The 13,778-nt window shown below is 45.5% G+C and overlaps 1 protein-coding gene across 3 annotated transcripts in view; it reads left to right on the top strand.

The window, feature by feature from the left end:
- LOC149315451 (signal peptide peptidase-like) overlaps positions 1 to 13,511 on the top strand; it is a 28,602-nt gene extending 15,091 nt beyond the window's left edge. For 2 of the 3 annotated variants that reach the window (XR_016280368.1, XR_016280367.1), the window contains exons 8-13: positions 421 to 504; positions 1,820 to 1,856; positions 2,104 to 2,206; positions 3,967 to 4,052; positions 7,825 to 8,035; positions 12,984 to 13,067. Coding sequence is in view for 1 of the 3 variants with exons in the window: in XM_089513485.1 (XP_089369611.1) it covers positions 421 to 504; positions 1,820 to 1,856; positions 2,104 to 2,206; positions 3,967 to 4,052; positions 12,984 to 13,065 (392 nt within the window). In the remaining 2 variants the exon portion in view is untranslated. Of the gene's footprint in view, positions 1 to 420; positions 505 to 1,819; positions 1,857 to 2,103; positions 2,207 to 3,966; positions 4,053 to 7,824; positions 8,036 to 12,983 lie in introns of all 3 variants that reach the window. The other variant, XM_089513485.1, reaches the window with a different exon arrangement.
- The last annotated feature ends 267 nt before the right edge of the window (positions 13,512 to 13,778 follow it).

The following is a 13,778-nucleotide window of genomic DNA, read 5'->3' as shown; positions in this document are numbered from 1 at the left end:
ATGGCCAGACTACCATGGGGGCAGTCTGGAATATTCTAGCAATTGTAGATGTGCCCAAAGACACTTAGTGTCTATTATGGGAGGCTAGAAAAATGCCTTGACAGTGGTAGCATTTGGGATCTTGGGCCCATGTGACTTGAGAGCAGGGATATTATATACATTTTGCTCTTCTCACATTTAGGATAACTGTTTCATTCATTTCTGCTTTTGCGTTAACTGGTTTTGGTTGGAAAGGTGGCCATTTGATCTCCTGGCAATGTTAGTTCTTAGTTGTTGCTGCTTCCTTTTGTCTCAATGTGAAATGCGACAGCAGGGCAGGATTAGAGTGTGTGTGTGAAAACTTTATTGACATTTGAAGACAACACTCTGTTTCTACTCATGGTTCCAAAACTACCTATCCTTTTTGCTTTCTTTTTTCAGTGGTTTTCCCTCAAGATTTGCTAGAGAAAGGTTTGGAGGCTGACAACTTTGCCATGCTGGGTCTGGGGGACATTGTTATCCCAGGTAAGAGGAAGAAAGCGGGGGCATTCTCCTTCTTCAGGGTTTGTGTGCCTCAGGCCAATGGGAGGGTTGCCAGATTGAAATCAGGAGAGGGCTCCTGGTCATTCATCATCATCATTATTATATTTATTTCTGTAATGGCTTTTTCACAGATTAGGACTAAAAGTGGCTTAGAATGATTAAAAAATATTGTTAAAAATCCACAAAATATAAAAGTTAAAACACAAACAATTTAAAAAAACAACGAAGTTAAAACTTATATTAAAATACACACATACACCCCCGCACAGCAGTTAGTAATATCCAGCTCATTGTGTAGGTGGGTCTTATATCATAATTCTTTGAATAGCTGTCAGAATAGAAATGTCTTTGCTTGTCTATAAATAGAAAATCAGGAGGGTGCCTGTTCAACTTCTCTGGGAAGGGAGTTCCAGAGCCTCTGAGCAGCCATTGAAGAGGCTCTGTCTCCCATGTTCTCTCCAGATGTACCTATGAGGGAGGTGAGACAGACAGAAATGCCTCCCCAGCTGATCTCAGAGCACAGGCTGGTTTGTAAGGGAGATAACCTGGACAAGAGCTGTGTTTGAATTGTGCCCTGAAACAGATCAGCAGCCAATGGAGCTTTTGCAACAGGAAAGTTTTGTGCTTCATGTAGCCAGCACCCATTAGTAATCTGGCTGCAACTTTCTGGACCAGATGAAGTTTCCGAACACTCTTCAAAAGCAGCCCCACTTAGAGTGCATTGCATTAGTCCAGCCAAGATGTAATTAAGGCATACAGTATGTCACCATGGCCAGCTCTGACATCTCAAGGAATGGGCACAACTAGCATAAGAACTCTAGCCTTGCAAATGCACCCCTAGCCACTGCTGAAATCTTAGCTTCTAGACTCAGAACTGAATCCAGGAGCACACCCAAGCTACGAACCTGTGTCTTCAGGAGGAAAGTAAAGCCATCCAGCACAGGCTGAACCCCTGTTCCCTAATCTGCTGTGAAGTCCACTAGGTGACAGTGGGCAAATCACACTCTCTCTCAACCTCAGAGGATGGCAATGGCAAACCTCCTCTGAACAAATCTTGCCAAGAAAATCCTGTGATAGGTTCACCTTGGGGTTGCCATAAGTCAAAAATGATTTGGAGGTGTGCAACAACAGTTCCTTCCTCTCCCTTGCAAACATTTCCATTGCACAGCCACCAGGGGGTGTTGTGGCCTTGAGAGTGGCTTGAAGCAGTGCAGCCCAGCAGCTCTGTAGAAAGCCTGTAGGTGCGCTGTTGATCCTGTTGTCCTGACACAGTATTTCTTCTTCCTTCCTTTTGCAGGAATCTTCATTGCTTTGCTGCTGCGCTTTGATATCAGGTGTGTCTTTCAATGGGTTGCAGTCACATATTCACTAAGTGACTCTGTGTAAATCCTGCAAAGGATCAGTTGGTCATGGACCCAGCATGAGCAGGGTGGGAAACAGAAATGCCCTGGGTATTTTTTCTGCCTTTGAGGACCTAGTGGCACCTCTGGATCTCTGTCCATGCGTTAAGTGGACGGATGTGCTGCTGTAGGCCTCTAGAGTTCCATAACAACCCCCTCTTCTGTTTTGTCCCTTGCACAGCCTCAAGAAGAACACGCACACGTACTTCTACACCAGCTTTGTGGCTTATATTTTTGGTCTCGGCCTCACTATCTTCATCATGCATGTCTTCAAACATGCCCAGGTGAGCTGCCTTTATCTGTGGTAAAAGGAATTGAACTGTGGTTTGTAGTTTTGCCTAGGAGCTGGAAGGTTCTTGGCACTGGAGATAGAAGTTTCCAGGTCTCCTCATGCGAACACAAGGCATGACGCATGACCCCAAGGATTTAACATCCCTCAACTGAGCCACTCCATGGGAAGTCCATAGGAGGGTGACCAGGATGCTCAGAGGTCTGAAAACCAAACACTGTAAGAAACAGCTTAGAGAGCTGGGTAGGTTGAGTTTTTAGAAGCTTTTTGTCTTAATATCAGGAATTTTTTTGGTTTAGCCAGATTCTCTTCCCTTGGGGTTTGAATCCATTGGTTTGTTTCCTGGCCTCTTGCCTTTTCTAATGAGTCATGCTTTCTCATGAGAAGACACAGTCAAAACACTCCCATTGAGAGATGGTCATCCAGCCTCTGTTTAAAAACCTCCTAAGGAGGAGACTCCACCACACTCTGGGGCAGCGTATTCCACTGTTGAACAGCTCTTACTGTCAAGAAGGTCTTCCTAATGAGTATTAGGAAGTTCAGCCATGCATGTGGATAATTTTGGGTTTTGGAATATCTGATTTCAGAATTCCGGATAAGAAAGACTCATCCTGTATCCCAAGAACATTTCCAGTCTAGGTACTTTCTTTTTTTATAGGCATTACATATTCTAGGGGGAATAGCTAATACCCCAGAGGACAGGATCAAGATTCAAAATGACCTGAATAGACTAGAAAGCTGGGCCAAAGCTAACAAAATGAAATTCAACACAGAGAAATGTAAGGTATTGCACTTAGGGCGGAAAAATAAAATGCACAGATATAGGATGGGTGACACCTGGCTGAACGAAACTATGTGTGAAAGGGATCTAGGAGTCCAAGTAGACCACAAGTTGAACATGAGTGAACAGTGTGATGCGGCAGCTAAAAAGGCCAATGCTATTTTAGGCTGCATCAATAGAAGTATAGTGTCTAGATCAAAAGAAATAATAGTGCCACTGTATTCTGCTTTGGTCAGGCCCCACCTAGAATATTGTGTCCAGTTCTGGGCGCCACAATTCAGAAAGGACATTGAGAAACTGGAGCGTGTCCAAAGGAGGGTGACAAAAATGGTGAAGGGTCTGGAAACCATGCCCTATGAGGAACGACTTAGGGAGCTGGGGATGTTTAGCCTGGAGAAAAGAAGGTTAAGAGGTGATATGATAGCCCTGTTTAAATATTTGAAAGGATGTCATATTGAGGAGGGAGCAAGCTTGTTTTCTGCTGCTCCAGAGAACAGGACCCGGAACAATGGATGCAAGCTACAGGAAAAGAGATTCCACCTGAACATTAGGAAGAACTTCCTGACAGTAAGGGCTGTTCGACAGTGGAATGCACTTCCTCGGAAGGTGATAGAGTCTCCTTCCTTGGAGGTCTTTAAACAGAGGCTGGATGGCCATCTGTCAGGGATGCTTTGATTTGGATTTCCTGCATGGCAGGGGGTTGGACTGGATGGCCCTAGTGGTCTCTTCCAACTCTACGATTCTATGATTCTATGATTCTAGGTATACATCTTATAAGGACTGTCTTCCGTACTAATAAGGCACAATTTACTGTCGTTCAGACTTTTGAATCAGGGCCAGCAAAGCAACAAGTTATATTATTACTAGTACTGCTGGCAGATCATAACAGATTTCCCAAGACAATCTGCCTCTGAGCTTTCCTTGCAGTCTACCTTTTCCATAATGCTACTTCTTGATTTTCCCTCCCATTACAGCCAGCTCTGCTGTACCTAGTCCCAGCTTGCATCGGCTTCCCTCTCCTTGTGGCTCTGGTGAAGGGAGAAGTGGCAGAAATGTTCAGGTGAGCGCTTTTAGCCTGCTGAACTGCACACAGATATTTGATAGACTACACAGTTGGCAAAATGGGCTGCAATGTTGATCATACTTGGGTGGATCAGGGTGGGTGGGAAACATTAATTTTGCTTTCACTATTTTACCTCAATGAAGTAAGGCCTGTTGCTGGGGCTGGAGAAGGGATGATCGGCCAAGCATCTTCCCAAGCAAGTGTGTGTCTGGGCCAGGAAACCAAATGTCACCTTTGCACTACTGGAAACTGATACTTTCTCTCGAGTCCTCGAAATGGATTATCAGTGCTGGGCTGTCATGAGCCAGTCATGTATTAAAGCTAGTCTCTTTTTTGCTTCTTGCATAACCTAGTTCAGAACATGCTGTGTCACCCTGCAGATGTGGGCAACCAAGGTTGTTCATATGTTGCTGGACCACAGCTCTCACAATCCCTCTCTATTGACTGTGCCTGCTAGAGCTGGTGAGAGTTATAGGCCAACAATATCTAGAGAGTGACAAAAACATCTGGCGAGCTACAGTAGTCACTTCCTTTTCATCTGAGTGGGCACCCCCACGTGAACTGTATCCTAGTTTTACCTTGTGGCATGCTGGAATGGATTGTGTTTGCTCAGCGTTACGCTATCCCTGTAACTTAGATACTGCCCTTCACCTGGGAGAGATTTACCACAGCCACTTCTTGTGGTCCAAGGCCTTCCCAACTAGATGCCTGTTTTCTGTCTTGTAAGGTGATAAGTTAAAAAAAAATCAGCCTAGCCTCTGAGATGGGTTTAGGGTGGTTCTGGACAGGAGTGCAGAGACCTGGCAGTGGGGTGAGATTTGTGTTGTGGTCTGCACTGTTTATGGGCATTTCCACTTCTATCCTAGATCAGTTGGCTGAAATCTGGGGAGGGTGAGAGGGGAAGAAAAGGAACGGGCAGCTGGAGGCTGAGGAGGATTGGAAGGAACAGACACACACCTCTTCCTCCTCCTCCTTCCGCCGCATGCTTGGGGGAAATGGCATTGTGTGCCACCTCTGGCAGCGTGCCATAGGTTCACTTTTCTGAATATAGAGACGTGTGGTGTGTGCCTCCACCCTGTGGGACCACACATCTCTGGGCATGAAAGCCACTGTATGACTTTGGGTTCTCGAGAGGAGTATTCTTTCTCAAGTATAGATGTTTTAAAAGCTGCCTAAATCCATATGTTTATCTGTGGGGAATTGTGTTTTATCCTGCTGGCCGTTAGCTGACACCATGATGTAGCCCAGCTTTTTCTACCTGGGATCCTCCCAGTGGGTTGGATGGCAGCTGCTGCCTGGGGGATTCTGGGAGTTGCCTTCTAACCCCATCAGGAAGGTTGGAAGATCCCTGTATTCCAGATCTGAGGATGTTTCCATGGCCAACGCCAAAGGGCCAGTGTTTGGTGCATAATTCAGTCTGCTAAGTGCATGAGCCAAGGCATCTTCATAGTCTTTGCCATTGGCAAAATGGGCCTAGTTCTCTCTCAGATGTAGGAATGACAGCAGTAGCAGCTTTGTCCCTCCTCACATAGGGCAGAAGTGCTCCACGGAGAGGTGTACTGCAGTGTCTTTCTCCATTCCATAGGCACCTTGAAAGTGCTGTGGTAGTTAGAAAGGGAGAGAGGCAGGAAGTGTGGAGGGGGGGACCCACACAGATAAAAGCGGCTCACCCAGACCAAGCGGAAGGCTCCCCACCCCAGGAATCTCGGCAGGTGTTGCTCAGCGTCCCTCAGTTCCCATCCAGGTTGCTTTGATGTGCAGCCGGTTCCTGGGAGCGCTGACAGGAGATGACAAGAGGCCTCACACACCTCTCGGCTGCCCTGACCTTCACCCGGGCAAGTGCCTCCAGAAGAAGGAGGGATGGAGGTGCCCTTCTTTTGGTCTCACATGGGGGCATTTCTGGCCCTTTTATCTTCACGGCACAGGCTGCAAACTGTTTTGCAAGGCTTTCTTCTTTCCAGCCACATGGAAGCAAGAGTTGGAATTGTCCAGGGGAGTCCTCCGCAACAAGAAGTGGAGGGACACAGTAGGGCCCTAAATGGCAGAATTTGGGGGCCTGGACACTGTGTTGTTGCACAGTAGCAGAGGAATGGCAGTTTGAATGTTGCTGTCCCAGTGCTCCTCACCCTTGGCTGCGCTGACTGGCGCCAAGGATGGTGAATGTTATTTATTTAGAGCCTTCCTTTTTCTCAGCTCTGGGTCTCAAGGTGGCTTACTAAAGTTAAAACAGATGCAGATAAAAGTGCATATCATATTCATATTAAAATGCAGTTAACAGTAAATTGTCAATGGAATCACAGAATCATAGAGTTAGAAGAGACCTTAAGGGCCCCCTGCCATACAGGAATACATAATCAAAGCGCCCCTGATAGATGGGCATCTAGCCTCTGTTTTAAAACCTCCAAAGAAGGAGAGTCTACCACACTCTGAGGCAGCATCTTTCATGGTCAAGTAGCTCTTACTCTCAGGAAGTTCTTCCTAATGTTGTGGTGGACTCTCTTTTCATGTAGTTTGCATCCATTGCCCCAAGTGATATTCTCTGGAGCTACAGATGATCTTGACTAACAGTCAAAGACACATAGCTTCAGTAGGATTGGTTAGAATAAAATCCTATTCTTTCCCACATTCAGCTTTATTTCATTGTTTACTCTAGACATACTGCTGCAACTCAATATTGAAATTCTGTGTTTGCACAACCCTCTTCCACCATTCTCATAATGCTGATGCTGGTAAAAAAAAAATCCTTCCAGTTAGACAGAGGACAAGAAGAAAACAGGAACCTGGGTAGTTACAAAAAGCAGCTCATTTGTCAAAGGCTTTGTTAACTAGAAGAAGCATAATCGGTGGCCTGGGTGTAGCAGTTAGAAATGTGAAGTCTCCATTTTATACAGCTCCAAGAATTGGGACAGGTTGAGCCAGGAAGGAATAGGACAGTGTGTGTTGCGTGTTAGTGAAGAGTTGGTCAGCATCTGGTTTCAGTGAGAGCTTGAAACAGCATTTGAGCTTTCTGTTGCTCGCTCAACTTGGGGCTAAAATTGTCCATATTCAAAGCCTTGCAGGGATGCCAAGTGTGGCAATATCTAAAGTCCTTGGGCTTCTTTTTCCAGGATTTTCAGTCCTGGGATGCTTGTGTGGAGTGGAACAGGTAAACAACAAGGGCAAATAATTCCTGTAGTTTCCTCTCTGCTGCAGGACAAAGCAGATATCTCTGTATAGTAGTCGCACACCCTGAAGTGTTTTGGGATGTCACTGCATACAAATGCACATGGGGATGTCATGCTTTTCCAGTGAAAACTTTGTTTCCAGGAACATATGTGGGCAAAATTGGTGCTTTTGTGCAAAAAGATGTGATTTTTGTGCAGAAAACCTCAAGCGAAACCCACAATTCTTGCACAAAGAACACTTTCCAGAAAAACGTATCTTTCTGTGTGGGGAAAACATGTCTTTTTGCATGAAAACCATATGTGATTCCCCCCCCCTCAAAAAAAGTCTATAACTTTCACATGAAACCACCCACACATATTTATGCAGTGAATAATTTCCTGAAACATTTCAGGACGTGCAAATGCTAGGTGAGAACTGCACAAAATTCTCACTTATTGAGAGTTGGGAAACACATTTTTTGTCCAGCAAAGGAATAACAGCAAATATCCTATCCATCCCTAGTAAGTGCTCTCTGCCACTGGGTGCCACCACTCCTAAGCCTTTCTCTTTCTCTTCTGCCCTCCCCCTTTCCTCTCTGCCCTGTCTGTGTCTCTCTCTCCTGCAGCTATGAATCTTCTACTGAAATCTTGCCCCATACCCCTCGGCTCACCCATTTCCCTAGCGTCTCCGGGTCTCCGTCCAGCCTCGCTGATTCCATGCAGCAGACATTCTCCTGTTCCCACAGACGCCGGCAGCAAAATCCCAGCGCCATGTAGCCCTCTTGGGCAAGGCCCTGCCTGCCTTGCTGGCCCATCCGCCTGTATGTCTCTGGCCAGGTAGGGGGAGAGCCAAGCTTTAGACCACAGGACCCCTGGGGGAGGAAGAGAAGAGGCCTTGCCTGTCCAGCTGACATAAGCAATGATTTGGAAAGGGTCTCCAAGACCTTCATTTTGAAAAATGAGCATTCAGAATGCATGCAAGCTGCTGCTCTATGTCCAGAGGTATTTTTTGGGCTGCAGGACCCAGAATCCCCAGGGAGCTCAGCTGTGTTCCCTGGCAGATTCATTGAACTATGGTCCTAAAAAGTAACTTTTCTGAGTTCTCTTAGTGTCCTGGAAAACAGTCCTAATGTAGTCAAGCACACACTTTGCAAGTTACTGTATCCCAGGTTCGGTTATCTGGTATCATAGATCACTGTGAGAGCTGGGAAACCCTTGGATAGAGCTACTACCAGTCAAGAAATATCATTAAAAAAAAAAAAAAAGCAAACCCTCTTCTTCTTGCATTTGCCACAAACCAGATCTGCAGAGCAGCTTGTGAATGGAAGGTAATGCATTATAAATAAAACAGCTCAAGAGAGGAACACGAAAAGCCAAACCCATAATTCACAGAGACTACCCTCTGAAATAGAACTCTTTTTCAACAACTGGGGAAACCCGTCAAGTGCAGAGCAACCTGGTCCGTGAGGTTGGCTCAGCTGCAGGGAGGAGCAAGGTGGCTTTGGACAGGCAAACTTCTCTAGTTGTGTTGTTATGTGCTGTCAAGACCGTTTTGGCTTAGACTGACCCTGTGAATGAGAGACCCTGTTGTAACAGCCATACTCAATTCTTGGAGATTCTGAGCAGGCATGGAATCAGTCCACCTGCAATGTGGCCTTCCACTTTTCCTACTACTTTCCATTTTCCCCAGCATTATCATCTTATCCAGTTTCCTTTCTCATCACAATATGTCCAAAATGCAATAACCTCAGTTTAATCATTTGGGCTTCCAGTGTTTTCTCAGGCTTGATTTCATAGAATCATAGAGGTGGAAGAGACTCCAAAGGCCATCCAATCCTCTTCTGCTATGCAGGAAACCACAACCAAAGCACCCTTTGACAGATGGCCATCCAGCCTCTGTTTAAAAACCTCCAAAGAAAGAGATTCCACCACTCTCCAATGCAGCATATTCCACTGTCAAACAGCTCTTGCCATCAGGAAGTTCTTCCTCATATTTTGGAGGAATCTCTTTTCCTGTAGTTTGCACCCATTGCTCCATGTCTTATTCTCTGGAGCTGCAGATAGGTCAAGGAATTGGACCAAGAATCTACTAGATGGAGAAGGCAGCCAAACTCGTATTCAAAACTGAGCTTAAGGGAATATTTTTCCTACGTTGGTTTAGTACCCAGATTTGGTCCTACCTATAACAAGAATGTGGATTTAGAAGTTAACTTCTCCAAAGCAACCTGAGAAGGAAGGCACAACTCCCCTCCTTCATTCAGAGGTTCAGGTTTTTAACATTTTAAAAACGTGTATGCTTGAATCCGTGTATAAAAAATCCATGTAGATTGTACAAGGAGCACAGAAGAAACATAAATGTTAGAAGGGACCCCAACGGCCATCTAGCAATAGCAGTAGCGTTTACATTTCTCTCCCACTTCATAGTGAATTCAGCACTCTAGGTGGTTAGTAGCCCCATCGCCCCCAACAAGTTGGGTACTCATTTTACCAACCTGGGAAAGGATGGAAGGCTGAGTCAGCTTTGGAGCCCTGGGATCAAACTCACAACCTTGCGGCTGCCAAGTCCAGCCCCTTGCCAGTGCAGGAATCCACTGCTAGGTAGGCACCCAACTTTAAAAAAAAATAACTCCAGTGAAAGAAAATCCATCACCTGCCAAGGCAGGCTATTCCATTCTCAAACAGCTCTTACCCATGGGCAGTTCTTTCCTAAAGTTCAGTCAGAATCTCCTTTCTTGCAATTTGAGTCTGTCACTTCAGGTCTTCTGAAGCTTATATATAGTGTGTGTGTGTGGTGTGTGTAGGTGATGGTGATGGAGATAGACCAACTGAGTACTAAAGATTGGCACTTTAGTATCTGTTTCATGGGAAGTCCTAGAGGAGAGGTGTATATTTAGTAGCAGGCAGACTACCTCCTGCCTAGCCCTACCAGATGCAAGCAAATGCTCATCCTGTCCAACATCAGTGGCCCAGTAATGGCTATTGGTATGAACACAGTAAAGTGGAATCATAGTGTTCTAAATGTGTAGTGTGGAAGGATGTAGTGTTATGCTAAAGGATTCAAAAACATATGCATCACTTCCTCTGTAGTGGATTTATTTATCTGCTTGGTTAAAGAGACAAGCAGAAAGTAGATTGTGGTGGGATTCATGTGGCCATGTTGTTGGATTGTAACTCCCAGCATTCCTTAAAAGTAAAGGTAAAGATTAAGGTAGTCCCCTTGAGATGAATGTCTAGTTGTACTTGTCTGTAAGGGGTTGTACTCATCATTTCTAAGCCAAAGAGCCAGCGTTGTCCAAAGATGAATCCAGTGATCATGTAGCCAGCATGACTGCAATAAACGCTGTTACCTTCCCACTGAGAAGTGGTACCTACTTATCTATTTGGATTTGCATGTTTTCGAACTGCTAGGTTGGCAGAAGCTGGGACTAGTGATAGGAGCTCACCCCATCATGCAGCACTTGGGCCTTGAACCGCCAACCTGCCGATCTTCTGACTGTCAGAAATGGTGTCTTAACCACTAAGCCACCACATCCTTACACAACATTCTTTACCATTGACTTTATACTGGCTAGAGCTCTGCATGTTGCAGTTCAGTAACATCTGAAATACTGCACAGATCCTACCCTTAAATTAAATTATCCTTTTTCTCTGGAAGCCTTCTGAAAACCCTCCTAACTGCTCACATGCCTGTCTTTCTATACTGAAGATATAGAAATGTACACATTATTTTTATTCAAAGGAGGGGAGGCGGTGGACACTTTCAAAGTGTCAGGATGCTGAATCCTGGACACAAGACCAATATTCCTCCTTGTGAGGCATGACTAGGTTGCCTGCTGCAGTGCCACCATATGTGGAGGGCTTTTGTGACAAACCTCCTGCCTCTTCTGCTGGCAAGGCAAATGTTGAATTGTCATAATCTTTTATCTTTATATTCTTTCCCCTGGAATCCAGACTCAAAAAGGCTTATTAAAACAAATCCAGTACAGTTAACATATAACAGAAGATCAGCGTTGAAATGGACTTAAACTGTGTATTAAATTAGTTTTATTATCATTACCATTATTATTATTATTATTACTACTACTACTACTACTACTACTACCACCACCAGTGTGGCAAACAGCGCCGCATGAATGTCATCATGGTGCATGAGTGTGCCAATGGCGTCCTGTGCACGGTCTAAACAACCCGTCGGAGCGGGTTCTTTTTAGGCCTCCTGGAGGCTGCAGCATTTGGTTGCCACAATCTCCATCCGGGGCAGAAAGGGGTGGCATCTTGCCACCCCTTTCTGCCCACCTGTCCAGCCCCTCAGCCTGTAAAAACAATTTTCTCTAGGCATTTGTAGGTCATCCAGTAATCTCTGGCAGGTGTTCACCATAGAGTTGCACTGGAGGACTTGGAGGTTCCTAGAAAGGTATTCTCTTAGGTAAAAAAGAATAGTGTGCCTGGCAAGATTTGTTCAGAGGAGGGTTGCCATTGCCTTTCCCCGAAGCTGAGAGCATGTGACAAAGGTCACCCAGTGTGTTTCATGGCCGAGCTGGAAATTGAACCCTGGTCTCCAGAGTGGTAGTCCAGCAAGTGCTTGCAGGGAGCCTTGGCATTGGGGTGTTCTATTTTTAACTTTTTGTATGCTCTTTGATGAATTTATACTCTTTATGACAGTGGTTCCCAACCTTCCTAATGCCACGACCCTTTAATACAGTTCCTCATATTGTGGTGCCCCCCCAACCATACAATCATATTTCATCGCTACATGCAAACATGTGTTTTCTAGTGGTCTTAGGCGACCCCTGTGAAAGGGTTGTTCAACTCCCAAAGGGGTCCCGACCCACAGGTTGGGAACCACTGTTTTATGCGCTGTGGTTTTACTGTGACATTTTAAAAATTGTGTTTAAATTTGATTATCAGCTTTTTCCTCAGATTCTGTTCTGTTTGTGAACCCCCTTGAGCCCAACACCAGAAAGTGTTGGTTATTAGCTTTAAAGTTCTATGTGGTTTGGGTCCAGGTTACCTATAGGATCACCTCCTCCCATATAATCTGTCCCATGTGCTCAGGTCTTCTGATGGACATTTACTCTGGTCAGCCAGGACTATATTGGCAACTGTCAGCCAGAGGACCTTTTCCTTCAGCTGCCCCTAGATTGTGGAATGGCCTGCTGAAAGGGACTCAACAGCTGAATACGCTGTCTGCATTTAAAAGAGCATCAGAGACTAGTCTCTTCCAACAGGCTTACCCAGATGGTTTTTAAATTAAATTTTCAGTGATGAATTTTAGATTTTAATATGAGCACATCTTATTTGTCCTTTTAAACTGATGTGTGTTTTAACTGATGTTGTTGTTTGTTAATTGTTGTTGTCCCTTGCCTCAATCCATGAGGAGAGGTGGGAAATAAATAAATAAATAAATTCTTTAGAAACATAGAGTTCTTACAAGCCCATTGGAATTAAGAAACAACAGAACCTGCCACCAGAAGAAGAGTAAGGAAAAGGGCCATTCACATGCCCCTAGAAAGATAGTAGCCATTCTGAGGCAGCCACCCAGGAAAAAGATGGCATATAAATAGAATACGAAGAGGTCTCTAATATCAAGCCACCAAGAGATCTCTATCTCACATCCCCACAAGTTATGTCTGCAGAGATGCTTGGACTGCAGGAAGGGCCCAGGCTCACATGGGGAGATCACAGCCGCTCAAATAGCTGGGTGCTAAGCAATTTTGAGCATTCCAGGTGAAAAGCAGCACAATTAAGAATTCACCTGCCACCCTTTTGTTCTGTCGCCCCCCAGCTACGAGGAGAACACCACTCCCAAGGAGGTGCCGGCGGAGGCCAAAGAAGGGAAGACGGAGCTGGACAAGAAGGAGAAGTGATGTTGGAGCGCTCAGCCGGGCTGGGCATCGTCTGCTTCACCCCCTTCCCCATCGCAAGTGTTTTTCGTTTTTCAAGAGGCAACTGGATCATGTAACGGCCATGTGTGTTTGTTCGTGTACGCGTCTGTCCGAACTGTGGTTGAGGGGGAGGGAGAGGAGGCAGCAATGGCAGCAACGGGGGTCCTTTTTGACCCTCTCAGCCTGTATGAGCAAGTCCTCTTCCTCCTCCTCTTTTGGGGGGGGAGCACAGTGGCAAAGTGGTTCCACCCCCTCTTTTCCCCAAAATGCCTTTGTGAGCCCCTTCCCCAGTTTTTATTCATTGTCTTGGTGGGATGAAGGAAATGCAGAGGGTGGAACAGGGAGGGTTGCTGGGGGCTGATTTTTAAATTTTGTATCGTGGATTTGCTTCTTCTCATATTAAATAAAAACAGATTATTGAAGGACCAGCGTGACTGACTGTCTCCTTCATTTATGCTATCACCAGGTTTTTACATTGGCAGGAGTCTGTGCCCCAGATCCTGCATCAGGAGGGCAGAGCATAATGCTTTACCTGCAAAGCTCTGTATCCTCCCCATGCCTTGGCAGCTCTCAAGACCTGGGAGATGCCACTGCTGCTTACTGGTGTAGCAGGGAGGCATATTTTGATGAAGAAGTGTCTGGTCTTGGCTCAGAGGGGGAGAGAAACAAGCACAAACTCCAGAAGGAGTGCATCC

Source organism: Sceloporus occidentalis, unplaced genomic scaffold (genome assembly GCF_023333645.1).
Source record: "Sceloporus occidentalis isolate IW3139 unplaced genomic scaffold, rSceOcc1.0.p SCAF_3, whole genome shotgun sequence".
Lineage (NCBI taxonomy): Eukaryota > Metazoa > Chordata > Lepidosauria > Squamata > Phrynosomatidae > Sceloporus > Sceloporus occidentalis.
The sequence above is the reverse complement of the archived record's forward strand: the minus strand, read 5'-3'. Positions and strand labels throughout refer to the sequence as shown.